Genomic DNA, 13,747 nt, shown 5'->3' on the forward strand with positions numbered 1-13,747 from the left:
CGCAATGTAAAATGCTATTTTAACTAGAGCTGCAAAGACTATAAGACTATAAAGACTATCAGCTATTGAATTAATCGCTACTATTTTGATAATTGATTGATCAGTTTGAGTAATTATTTATGAAAAAAGGCAAACAATTCTCTGATTCCAGTTTCTTAAAGCTTTAGTGCAACTTTTTTATATTAATGAACGTCCGTTACATTTAAGCCATTGCCAAATGAGTTGACACAAAGCTAATTAAGACTATCAGCTCCACAGAACTCTCTCTGTATTTGTCAGTATGGCAATGTTAAAAAAAATTGTATCGTCCATCATGTTTTTTTAATCCTCCGTGTCCTCCTTGGTTACTAGCAACTGTGTAGAGGAGGAGTGGGGTGGTGCGCGATCACGGAAGGCTTGTATCATGTGGATGCGGCGAGAGTTTTGTTCTCATTACTTAGAATTCCTTATGGGGAAGACAGAAACTACACAATATAGCTTTAAATGTGAATATTTTCTAGTTTCTTCACTTCTCTATGACAGTAAACTGAATATCTTTGGGTTTTGGACAAAACAAGACATTTGAGGACGTCATCTGGGGCTTTGGAAACCAGTGATCAACACTGATTGTTAACCATTTTCTGACATTTTATAGACCAAACAACTTCAGGTTAGTTGCAGCCCTAATTTTAACATTAGTCTGAAGCTGGTACTGTCTCTGTTGAGTCTGAAGCAACAGCACTGCCAGTCAGAACATGAGATCCCGTTTGTGTTTGCGCTTGATCATTGCTTCAGCATACTTTACACTGATCTCTAATTCTGGTGTTTCTTTTCTAGGGTGAGCAAGGGTTAAATGGGCCACCAGGACAAACTGGACCACCCGGACCAATAGTAAGATCCTTAAATCAGGATTCAAATCCAACACAAAAACCAAACCAAACCATATTTCATGTAAAGAGTCTACAGCACTGGGCAACTAATACATCTGCCATTGTTAACAGGGGCCACCAGGGCTTCCAGGATTAAAAGGAGACCCTGGAAACAAGGGAGATAAAGTGAGTGTTTAGCCCTTGACAGAGAGAACACTCTGTACTAGTCTAAACCCTGGAAAACCATGCTGATGAACCATGTCTCTGTTTGCAGGGTCATGGTGGGTTGATCGGTCTAATTGGGCCCCCAGGAGAACCTGGCGAGAAGGGAGATAGAGGCCTGCCAGGGAACCAGGGTACACAAGGACCTAAAGGAGATGAGGTACATTTGGTTGAAACATGATTAGGGCTGGGTATTGGTACCAAAATAACCCAGTAACAAGAAATACAGAAATATCTCTAGTCAAACGATACCTGCATTCGATCCTTTTCGTACCCAGATCTAGAAAAGAATGACTACTGTATTTGTGTGGTTGTGCTCGCAGCCAATCACCGGAAGCGTTCATCGATTTAATGCACCGTGTGATTGGCCCTCTACCGCAGCAGCTACAGTACAACCCATATAGTCTGCATATATATAGTTGAGCGTGGTGTATTTCACAGAGTTGGCAGTTCAGTGTCAAATCAAAAAAATACAATCTACTAAATACTACAAAATGAAGTACTCTTGGCATCGGTATCACTTTAAAGGTACTGGTATTGATACTGGTGTTGTAATTCTTTAAACGTACCAAGCCCTAAACATGATGCATCTGATACACTTCTACACAAAAGGAAACTCAGTTCACTAACAAGATTTGCCTGTCTTCATATCTAGGGGACGCCTGGCACACCTGGTCCCACTGGCCCACTTGGACCACCTGGACTGTCAGTAAGTGACACAGCTGTTACAGTATATGGACGATTATGTTTTCAGCTACCCTACATGATAAGTCATTTGAGTGTTAAGCCTAAGGAATGCTTACATCTCTACTTTCTCAGTAAAGAATCTTTATATATGTATCAACCTGTTCACATACTGTTTTTGTCCATCACATGGCATAAAATAATTTTGACAATGACTTATAATACTCCTCTAAACAAGTACAAGAAGCATCAAATGTCTGTAGCGGAGCGCTTCCTGGACTCAAAAAGTTAGCTTGAGGTGCTCTTTGGATGGGATAATCATAATGTAGAAACCAATAAGGAAACTCCAAGGCACTCTCTTTTAGAAAAATACTAAGCCTTTATTTATGGCTTGGTCATCATAAATCTTAAAGTACTCCGACGCGTTTCGGCATACAAGCCTTCGTCAGGGAGTCAATCCATTTTTGACTCCCTGACGAAGGCTTGTATGCTGAAACGCTTCGGAGTACTTTAAGATTTATGATGACCAAACCATAAATAAAGTACAAGAAGCAGTAATCATCAACAAACATAGTTGCAGGCTGACTGCTTGTTGCATTTAGAATATCTATGTTGTTTTGGGACAGTTTTTATGTAAAGTAGGCGATAATAAACTCTTTAAGCTGAATGGCTCCATCACCGACTGATGCTCAAAGCAATAAGAGATGCATGAAAAGACGTGGAACCTGTTTATGCCTTTTTTGGTGACTGGAAACCAATTTATGTAGATGCTGCAGGTCAAAATTGTTCATAATAAAACTAATAACATAATTAGTTTAAAACTGTAATTGTTGAACTGCCCACATGCGTCTTGTTAATAGGGTAACTACCGTTTTCTTTTCTCTTTTCTGGACCCTATTTTCCTATGTTTTTGTGTCTGATGGGAACAACAATCTTTGACATTGGTCCAGTATTAAGCAAGATCGCTGCAGTTGGCAGTCAGTGAAACAAGCTACAATGTAAATTATAGGGCAATTGTTCAGCTTGTATTTACCTTCACAAAACTGCTTGTTTTGCCATTGTCAGTAAAGATTATTCTAAGTGTCTGACAACATTAGGGAAATGATTTCTAAGGAGGTTGACCTTTCTGTTAAAGAGCAATATCCTTTTTTTAAACATAAAAACATCCATGAAATTGCATTCGCTAAACCCACCAGGCTCTATGTAAATAAACAGTAATTTTATCTTTTAATCTTAAAACATCCTTTTGCAAAGATGATGCAGGTGTAAAATTAAAACAGATAGAAAAAACATGTGTCAAGGGAAGAACACAAGAAAGGCAATGAGGTTTTAAGAAAGTGACTACGTTTACATGCACATAATATTCTGTTTTTTGCTCTTATTCCGGAAAAGACGATATTTCGACTGAGCTATTTCCATGGCTAATGAAAGTGAATATTCCACTAATATTACTGTTTACACGTAGCCGTGCAAAATACATTTTTTTCAGAGTTTACCAGCAGTGGCAGACTTGCTATACGGTGCAAATACAGCATTCCTCTTTCATTCCTTCAACCAGCATCCTGAAAAGGTCAGCGTAGCGATGTGTGCGCATATCCAAAAACCTGTTGATATCCAAGTCTGTGATAATGTTTAAAAGTAGCTGTGTTTCTCCTTCTTATCGGGTCTGCAGCCTTGCAAACTGTTGGCTGGTTGGTTTGTGTACAGCAACCATAGCAACGCACAGAGCTGACCATAAGCCGTGAACAGGCAAGATGCCATAAACTGTGGTAAAAACCCAGATTGAGACGCATATTCCGAATGCGTTGCATACATGTCCAAAGAATGCCTCTAAAACCCGAATAAAACCAGAATATCCCACGTCTTAATCGGAAAATGCTATATTCGGAAAAAGGCCTTATTCGGAATATCTAACAGGAATATGCTGTTTACATGACCTGTATCAAATTTGGAATATTGTCATATTCAGAATAATAGTGGAATATTGGTGTGCATGTAAACATACTCAGTGTCTCTCACTTAAGGCATCACCAAGAACAGTCATTACACTTTGGGGCAAATTGTGATCACTTCTTCACTCACTGAAACTCAGTGAATACTTATTTAAAGGTCATATACGATTATAAGGATTTTCATTTTTTTATTCATACAGTCCTGTTATTATTCATTTAAACTAGTTGTAAAAGTAAAGATTTTGACCATTACCTGTCCTGTTGCTAAGCAGTTGCCTGATTTTCCAGTGAATATCTGATTAGTATTTTGCAGTGTATACTTGAGTAATTAGACAGTTTTCTGAGCTTTTATACTTTTATTTATGTTGTTAGTGCTTACTTACTCCTCCTCTCCACTAATAGGGTGTAGCTGGTGATAAAGGATCAAAGGGAGAAACGGTGAGTATAGTAATCTGTCTTATTTATACATTGCCATTGCTGTACTCACACCTCAGCTTGGTTAGCAGCTGCTGGGAACATATGCTGGGGAACAGAGAAAAAGTGTGCTTGCTGGCTTAAATGTACCATACGTCACAATCATAATGCTCTACTGTGTTTACCGCATGTCTTTGGAACTAAAAGCCTGCTGTACAGCCACGCTTGCCTTGTGTGTGATTTTTCCATCGGGCCCTTTTAATAGGATTTGGTTCTGGTCTGTGTGATGTTATGAAAGCCACTATAGTGTGTCTTGAGAGCCAAGGCTTTGACCACAGAGTGCTGATGCACACAGTTGGATAATCCTATAAGCAGCCATATCTGCCTGGATAAAGCTGGGATTTAGCCAAGTGGTGTGAGAGAGGCTCCAGGTGAGACATGATTGACACAAAGTTTTGTCTTCTTCCATTTTACAGGGTATGGTTGGTCCCAGAGGAGATACAGGCCCTGCTGGCCCCCCCGGACCCCCAGTGAGTACCGCCAATGTTCCACATGATGGCCTTCTCAGTGCCAGCTTTACCCTCTTTCCCTTTCAACTCTTGCTCACCTCTCTGTGCGACCTCCAGGGACCCCCTGCGACAATGATTGAGCCCCTGCCTATCAGGGAGGGCAGGCGGAAGAGACGAAGGCACTCTGACCGTGCAGGAGGAGCAGCCCCATCCAGAGAGGAGGATGTGGATCTGGATGTGGAGGAGTTCCTCCAGGGAGATCAGCCTCTAGAGGACGCTGAGGGAATGGAAGAAGTCTTTGCCACCCTGTCTTCAATGAAAACAGAAGTGGAGGTGATGAGGAGGCCCCTAGGAACCTTTGAGAGCCCTGCCCGGACCTGCAAAGAGCTCATGATGGTCCAGCCTGACTACAAAGATGGTTAGCAAAGACATTGCTTCATAATTGATGTCCATTATATATATACAGTATATATAACCACCTTCAAAGTTTCATACAGGAAAAACTACAGCAAACATGCACACATCCTCTAGCGTACACCCTTTTTAAGTCAAAATCCTCTTTATTGTTTCCCAGCTGCATGCTATCATGTGGTTTCCCTCGATGTGCTCATTATATCAACATCTGGTGCTTGATTGATGTCCTTTCTTTGTGCATTTTGCAGGAGACTACTGGATTGATCCTAACCAGGGCTGTCACAGAGACTCCATCAAGGTCTACTGTAACTTCACAGCTGATGGAGAGACATGTCTCTACCCTGACAAGAGGATTGAGAATGTAAGTCTCCAATCTCTTGCTGTCAGCCTTTACAAAGCCGACCTCGTAATATTACATCAGAGCACAAATCACTCCCTATATCCCTTAAGCCTCAAATTTTACTCATTGTCCTCCCTCTCTCTCTCTCTCTCTCTCTCTCTCTCTCTCTCTCTCTATTTCTTTCTCTATCTCTCTCTGTGTCTAGGTGAAATTAGCAGCGTGGAACAAAGAGAAGCCAGGAAGCTGGTACAGCCAATACAGGAAAGGCAAGCAGGTAAAAAAAACAAAAGAATTACAACCATTAATCTCAGCTGGCTCCAAATGCCAGGCAGTCTTTTTTTCAGCTGAATTACTCATCCTAATTGAGAGTGTTTGAATGATATTCATGCATATGATTGAGGAGCAAGCACTTGTACGAGTGTGTTCACATGATTGTGTTGGCGTGTGTGTGTGTGTGTGTGTGTGTGTGTGTGTGTGTGTGTGTGTGTGTGTGTGTGTGTGTGTGTGTGTGTGTGTGTGTGTGTGTGTGTGTGTGTGTGTGTGTGTATGTTTTGATCCATGTGCACACAATTTCATGTGAATGCTTTTAGTTTATTTGTATATTTGCACATTTAATAATTTGGTATCAATGTATTAGTCCATCTGTAATGAGAGAGTTGATTTAATATTGCCAGCAGTTGATTTCAGCAGTCTGGATGACTCACACAGAGCCATTGCCAGCTGTGACTAGCATTCAGGGCAGCACGCTCAAAGCACTGGCCTTTTATGTGCACCTGATCAGAGGTCTCATAACCCTCTCAGATAATCACAGAGCTGCACAATTGCAATTCACTGACTTTCTCACACAGTCCTTGGATCTGCGTAGGTTTTTTTCCTTTCCTTAATTTTCTTACTTCCCACTTTACTTTCCCTGTCTGTTCTGATTCTGAAAAGAAGTTGCTGTAACTTTTTCACCCTTGCATCCTTTCTTACAAAAACTCCTTCATCAACACAAGATGGGGGACTTGTAATTTCATGATGTAATTAAAATTAGAACTCATATATGTCTGAGACCGATCATAGTCTCAAACATGTTTTTCCAGTGGATATGTCTCTTTGAGAGATTTTGTGTAATTTAAGGGTAATACTGTTTTAAGGATATGTCTATAGTGCATATATTATTTCTCTGCCTATGTAGTACACTAATTCCTGTGTATCTGTGTCATCCAGTTCTCCTACAGTGACAGGGATGGGAACCCTGTGCATGTAGTTCAGCTGACCTTCCTCAAACTACTGAGCGCCACAGCCAAGCAGAGCTTCACCTATACCTGTCAGAACTCAGCAGGCTGGTTTGACAGCACATCCCTCTCCTACCAGCTTGCCCTCCGCTTCCGGGGCAGCAATGACGAGGAGCTGACACAAGCCAAAAGCCCCTTCATCAGTGCAGTGCATGATGGATGCCAGGTCAGTGCAGGGGAAAAGGGGAAGCGACTAGCTGGACAAATAAGAATTAGCCTTAATGAAACTAATGTGTGTATCAATTGTGTTGCTGTGGTAGCCATTAAATCACTGACTTGAATAGGGATTTAGGCAAGAAAGTGGGGGGATCTGGTTAGTCATATTAAGCCAAGCAAATTCTAATAATGGCTTTCATTTTTCTCTTTCAGTTCCGCAAAGGTCAGGAAAGGACTGTTCTAGAGATTGACTCCCCCTCGGCAGAGCTGCTTCCTATTATAGATGTGGCTCCAGCAGACTTTGGCAACAGCAACCAGAAGTTTGGATTCCAAGTTGGACGAGTATGCTTCAATGGTTAAAATATTGCCAAAAAACAACAAAAAGACCTGCACAGCAAGTTTTTAGTAAAAGAAATTGGACTTTTACCGCTGCCCCAAGCAATATTTATTATATTATGTTCCTGTATGTGGTGAGTTTGTTGTATATTATTCAAGACTCTTCAGCAGCCAATGAAATAGCTTCTATGGCTTTACAACAATAAGAAGAATGACAAAAAAGAGGACAACTACCAGTGGGAACAAAGCACATTTACCAAAGGGAAATAATCCTATTAGATATGTTTAATTTTAAGTGTTTTTGTTTTCTTTTTCTCTCTCACTGTTTGAGTGTGCTGCAATTGATCCTCTAGGATTATGAGGACTGCACCACTTGACGATGACCACTTATAAACAAGACAGATCTGTCCGATGAGACCAGAAAGGAATAGTCTGTCATTCTGCGGTATGGGTCTTTTCAGACCTTGGATGAACTAGTTGCTCCCTGATGTTTTACAAAGACTACAACGAGACGTTGTCATACTCATTTGCATGCTCAGATTTCACTTTAATGACAATTGCATAGCAATTGTGAACTAGCCTAGCATATTAATTCCACACAAGCACCGTCATTAATGTCCTGTGTGCAGGAATGATAAATTGTCCTTTATATCCTTCAACTGCAGTTTGCTCAGTGAATTACCTTGATTAGTATTCAATAGGCATAGCTAGTTATTGAACCCGAAATTTACTTGAACAGATAAAGTTGTTTCCTTTATTGGACTGCTTCCCTCCATGGGCTTGATAATAAGCTTTATGAGCCCACCATATTCCCAAGGACTACAGTACTGTATATGTCAGACTAACATCCATTCTACTGTGGTATGGACATACTATGACATACCTCAGCAACTAGGTTGGGGATATTCCAGGGCAAGAATTAAGAGCATGCTAGTTAAAATGTTCTCTAGTCTTACAGTAACTGCAGTTCTTTATACCAAGAGAAATTTCACGCATCTCTCGAAAGCATTTTATAACTGCTGTTTTCATGTTTCTGCCCCATTCAAGAGTTTCTTGTTTTCTCTGTTTTGTTCATATGTTGAAATTTGACTATTGGATATGTTTCTGCATGTTCATTTGACATGATTTGCTCTTCGGTGCTATAGATGATCCTGTTATTTTTGTGTCACTGTGTTTGAATGTCTCTGTGGGCAGGATTATAGGGCTACAGAAGGAGAGGGTTATTGCTCAGCAGCACAAAACAACCTCAGAGGCTGGGCACTAGTCTACTGTGTTTTTTTGCACATCTTCTGGGTGATTGTGCCAATTTCACAGGGCCAGTGAAAGGAGGTTAGGGACAGTTCAGAGCAATGTGGTTGATAGCTTTGAAGGCAAAATTCATCTTAAACCGAATTTATATCGTGCTGTTTCACTGATATTGGATAGTTAAGCCAGTATCTAAGAATACAAACAACTGTCTACTTAAACTAGAAATTACAGCATCAGAACTGGAGTTAAAAGTGTCATCAGGTAACGTGAGAACCTAATCCATTGTAGGTTTTATTAATATATTTCTTTCAAATTATCTTTGAAAATTGTAGAGCCTTGAATCACAAATTGTCCTCACATCCCAGTGCCATTATAAAGCCATGTTATTCCATTATTCACTGTTTGTGGAGCAGCTCCAGGATTTGTTTTTAGATGACACTATTACTACAGCTGTGAAATATTACAGAAATGACGTATGTATGTGAATTCCATTTTACGCATGATTTTCCCTTCAGCAAATGAAATCTTAATGCTCTGTCTATCTTCTCCGACTCAAACAGTAGGCTGTGTGCCCAGCGTGTGTTCTGTTTCACAGCATTTAAACATTCCAGTAATTAACTCCTCTCTTTCTGTCCCATCCTGCGCTGTCCCTCCTGTGTATATTGTTTGTTGTACTAATTTTATATACTGTACAGTTATTCTGAGGACTTTATGAGCAGTAATCTGCTGCCTGAATGAAAAACAAGTGTATTTGTCAAAAATGGATGTGCGAATAAAAATAAACAAGAAATCATTCTGTTATCTTTTTCCCGACAGGCGGGTTAGAACAATATCTATGAGGACATGTGGCTGTCTGCAATGTCCAGTCAGAGTGTAATACACAAGCACGGCTCTTCATTACGAGCTAGTTCTGCAACATTCCCTCAACAAGCTTGCAATCAGCATCCCCACATAGCCGATGTAATCAACTCTGATTTGCTCCCAGTTCATTTATTTCAATTAGCTCTGTTTCAGTCCTCAATAGACAGAAGAAATGGAAGGATGAATGGTGAGAACAAGAGAAGAGGTCACTAATTAAATGGGATGAAGATCAGAAATGCAGTCGTGGAGATTTGGTCAGTTTGGTGAAGGTAGAGCTGTTGTGATTTGTGAGACAGACAAAAAGAAATGGTAAAAGTCCTAATGGCTACTTGATGTTTAACCAGTCGTGAGCTTAGAATTATAAGGTTCTATCTCCATTATTATTATTATTATTATTATTATTATTATTATTATTATTATTATTATTATTATTATCTCCTCTATTAATAGTAGATTATTCTACATAACAGTTTTGCCAGCTGGGATGTAAAAACTTTGATGCTCAATATCTCAGAACTACCCTAAACGGAGATAGAACCTTATAATTCTAAGCTCACGCAGTGTCTGAATTTCTTCGTACCCCTCTCACATACTCTCTCTACTTATCTCTGTTGCTACCACAAACACACGCAATAATTGCTTTTTGCTCCATTCGCACAGACTTGTGCATTTACACACACACATGCACACTCAAAAGCCTATTCTCTCGCACAAGTACAAGGCGCTCATCCCCTTTGGGGCCCACTGTTCAAGGTTAGCGTCAATGGCAGAATAAAGGTTACCATGTTATTTTTTTTTTCTCCTTTCTGCTCCCTTCCACTCAATTGAATTTTAACCACTATAAGATCTTGACCAGGAAAGGTCATCTGTTGCCACTAACTCAGAATAATGATCAAGCAGAGTGCAGAGCAGTGTGACTGTCAATATGGTATTTCCAGGGCACTATGCCCTTTTCCCTTGCTTACATCACATTCTACCCTCCAGTGCCCACCATTCCTGTGACATCTCCAAAGTCTTGTATTTTTTCTGCTGAGCACTGAACCTTTGTCACTACAGTGCTATAAAACTATTTCCTCTGTTGAGAGCAAAACATCTTTATCACTAATATACACAATTATACACTCCAAGAATTGAGTCGTCAAACATGACAATTGTTTGGAAACCATTGATACACAGTCTCTCCACTGCACAGAGATAAACCAGCTTGAGCAAAGCACTGAGAAGAGCTCTTCATCCAGCTGATCCCGGAGCTCAGCTATGTTAAAGTCTGTGGAAATCCCATGGAAATCCATTCCTGCATGAGGAAAATTAGTATTTTTTGCTCACAAATATAAACAACAAATATACAACAACGCTGAAAGGTGTGGATGAGTGAAGGTTTCTACAGTCTCTGTCAAATCCCTGTGCCTAAAAAAGAAAACAATCAAAAAGTAGATGTTTTAATAATTATTTCTTTTAGATGTCCCAGGAGCTGTTTAATGTCACCGATACTACAAAATTACAACACTGCATGTTAGTTGTAGAGATGATACAGGAAGCTTGTCTGTCTTTTTTAGTAATTGTAATTTTGTGTACCATAAGCAGCCAAAAGACTTGCTCTTTCCAAGCAAGATGTCTTATTTATTTTATGATTTTATTTCAACAGATGGTTTTGCCTTTTTCATTTCATGTCAGTGAAGCTTACAAAAGTAGATTTTTGTAACTTAATTCAAAGGATTGCTGAACGCTGTATTATTGATTGGGAGCATGATCTCTGGAAGACACCAGCCCTGTAGTGCTCTGTCTTTTAATGCAGTCTGGACAGGATTGTTATCTTATAATAATATCTTTGTAGTATCTCTCCTGTTGTATCTAGAGGGTAACACAGCAAACCTGATGCACTCTGAGCTGCAAACAATATCTGCAGTATATACGTATATGTGTGTATATATGTGTATATATACTTGTATTCATGTATTTCTCCAAATGATTTGTATATGCGACGGAAGACATTTGCTAAATAGGTTTGTGGTGTCTTGTAATCCCATGTGGGATGGATCAAATGTTTGGCATGACACAGAAATAACATTAAACTAATATGTAGAATATCTATCTTGTAAGCTTTACCGTACAGATGTGTACTTTTGTGCTAAGCTCCTGGCCAACTCTGCATTGCTGTTTACTGCTCTTTCATTAAAGAGCTGTGGGTCTATAGTTGGCACTGATGAGCTACTTTTAGGCCCAGGAGTGCATTAGTGTAACCCACAGGCAGAAGGATCCTTAGTTGTTGCATATTAGATACAAGATTGTCTCTCTTATTCCTTCTCTCTCATCTCTGTTCTCTCTCTCTCTCTCATCTCTGTTCTCTCTCTCCCTCTCTCTCTCATTATTCTGAAGTGGAAAATGTTCAAGACATTTCTTTGTTGTTTGTAGGACTGTCTATTCTCTCTTCTATACTCTCCCTAGTTGCCAATACCCTCAGCTCCTCTCCTGTGACATTGATTCTAACTTAGCTTAACGTGTCTCAAAATTCACACTGAGAAATGTACAAATTAAACAGACGTTCATTAAAGAGAGAAACAATGGGAATATCTACATTTCCGGGTGGACAGGGACACTCCCTTGGTCTCAACACATCCACCCAAATCCGCATGTTGTGTCACAGTAGATAACAGCAGACATTATTTTCCACGCCGCTGATGTGTGTATCAGTGTGCATGCTGCTCTCAGTTTAGCATCTTGTACTGTAAGTGATGCAGAATAACTTGGATCATCTCTAGCTTGTGCTGAATGTGCTCCTTGATGCATAGGCCTGTAGATGTGTCTGCGTGGCTATGTCAAGTCATGAGCACTTGTGGCTAAGCAGGGGTACTGTTATTAGTGTGCATGCGAGCGCCTCTCCTGCCAGGTCCCATCCACTGCTCCTTTATCTCAGGAAGGGTGGGGGGCATCCTTTCCGCAGATGCTTTTTCCATCAAAAGCGCTTATCGACAAAGCCAACATTAGTAAAGCAGTTTGAAAAAATGACTTGAAGGCAAGGGAGGGCAATGGAAATCCCTGGGCAAGTGGACACAGTGCAGTGACGGTTTGGAAGCCCAAGGCCCTGTGAGTCTGAAAGAGTGTCAGATAATTATCTGGTAGACAGAGAGCCCAGATTCAAACCCACAGCTTGAGAAAACCCCTGTTGTCTCCAACACACACACACACACACACACACACACACCGACTCCTCAATTGCCGTCTGCTGCAGCTCTCAGCGTCCACAGCCATAACTACTACTTGTCATGCCATACTCACTTAACTTATTCCCCAGTAAAGGGAGGACTGAGTTGTCTGCAAGCTCCCCAAGACAGCCAAGGTAATCACTGGTGTCTTATTTACCACAGTGGTAGAGGGACACGGAGAGAAATTGATGTATGATGAGAATGAGAGAGCAGGACGGTAGAGAAAGAGAGTTACTTGATTGTGTGTTGTATGAATCACTCAGGCCAATTTAAAAATGCACAATTGTTCATAAATCCATGGCACAGAGTGTTACTGAACAAACTTAGCCCTGATCAGGAAAACAGTAGGAATAGTCACAGGGGATCTGTGTTCGGCTTTGTGTGTGTGTGTGTGTCTCTGATTTGATCTTGAATGAGAGTAAGCGAGAGAGAGTGGTAACTGAATGACCCCATCGCTCAATAGAGATGTTTTTTCCCATAAATCAGATGAGACGAAGGAAAGAGTGTGAGAGAGACAGATACTGAGTGATTTAGCTGTGGGAGTACACTGGCTCAGACCTCAGTTAAAAAAAACAGGGAAACTAATCGTTTCCATTCATCTCGATGAGTCTCGCTGCTCTTGTCTGTGGTCCTGAATGCAAAGAAATACTCATCTTCCGTCTCACTCCATCACCCCCTTTTTTTTCAACTGTCCCTCCCCTTTCCTTCTCTCTACCTCTGTGAATGATCAATGCACCCCAGTTCCTGTAGCGGCACTGACACAGTTGTTTTTCTATCAGACAAAATCAGATGCAGCAGCAAGTCACGAGCACCTAGACACTTTAACATAAATCTTGCAAAAGCATCGGAAGCAGAGCTCGTTGTGTGACGGACCAGGAAAGACTCATTAAGTCTAACAAGAGATATAGAGAAAAGGTGTGAGGGTGCTGAAACTTATATAGTGGTTGGAGAAGGCAATAAGTTTTCTGTCACTTGTATGAAATTACCAATGTGGTGTAATCTCTGTACTTATATCAGCAAAATGGATAAGGCCTAGTAATCAATACACCTGCTGAGGGATAAAGTACATCCCTTTCTCTCCACTTGCCGGTGCAACTGGCAACCTTTGAATTATGCTTCCATGTGTTTCACAGTAATGAGTACAATTGAGCCTGACTCTGCTGCTCTTCAATAATTCAGAACCAACCTGAGACATGAAGCAATATTCTGAATCTGCAATCGGGAATTATTCCTGCAGTCACTCGTTTTTCTGTGTCTGTCTTTCTCACTAACTCTGATTTCCT

General features: G+C 40.5%; 1 protein-coding gene across 3 annotated transcripts in view; it reads left to right on the plus strand.

Annotated features, from left to right (window-relative positions):
• The window catches only part of col5a3a (collagen, type V, alpha 3a), a 50,472-nt gene extending 41,279 nt beyond the window's left edge, over positions 1 to 9,193 (plus strand). For all 3 annotated transcript variants that reach the window (XM_039825796.1, XM_039825797.1, XM_039825798.1), the window contains 11 exons: positions 817 to 870; positions 981 to 1,034; positions 1,123 to 1,230; positions 1,726 to 1,779; positions 4,109 to 4,144; positions 4,597 to 4,650; positions 4,747 to 5,047; positions 5,292 to 5,404; positions 5,589 to 5,657; positions 6,593 to 6,826; positions 7,030 to 9,193. In XM_039825796.1, the coding sequence (XP_039681730.1) occupies positions 817 to 870; positions 981 to 1,034; positions 1,123 to 1,230; positions 1,726 to 1,779; positions 4,109 to 4,144; positions 4,597 to 4,650; positions 4,747 to 5,047; positions 5,292 to 5,404; positions 5,589 to 5,657; positions 6,593 to 6,826; positions 7,030 to 7,176 (1,224 nt within the window). In that variant the 3' untranslated portion in view covers positions 7,177 to 9,193. The remainder of the gene's footprint in view (positions 1 to 816; positions 871 to 980; positions 1,035 to 1,122; positions 1,231 to 1,725; positions 1,780 to 4,108; positions 4,145 to 4,596; positions 4,651 to 4,746; positions 5,048 to 5,291; positions 5,405 to 5,588; positions 5,658 to 6,592; positions 6,827 to 7,029) is intronic.
• The last annotated feature ends 4,554 nt before the right edge of the window (positions 9,194 to 13,747 follow it).

The sequence above is a fragment of the Perca fluviatilis genome, chromosome 15, assembly GCF_010015445.1.
Source record: "Perca fluviatilis chromosome 15, GENO_Pfluv_1.0, whole genome shotgun sequence".
Taxonomy (NCBI): Eukaryota; Metazoa; Chordata; class Actinopteri; order Perciformes; family Percidae; genus Perca; species Perca fluviatilis.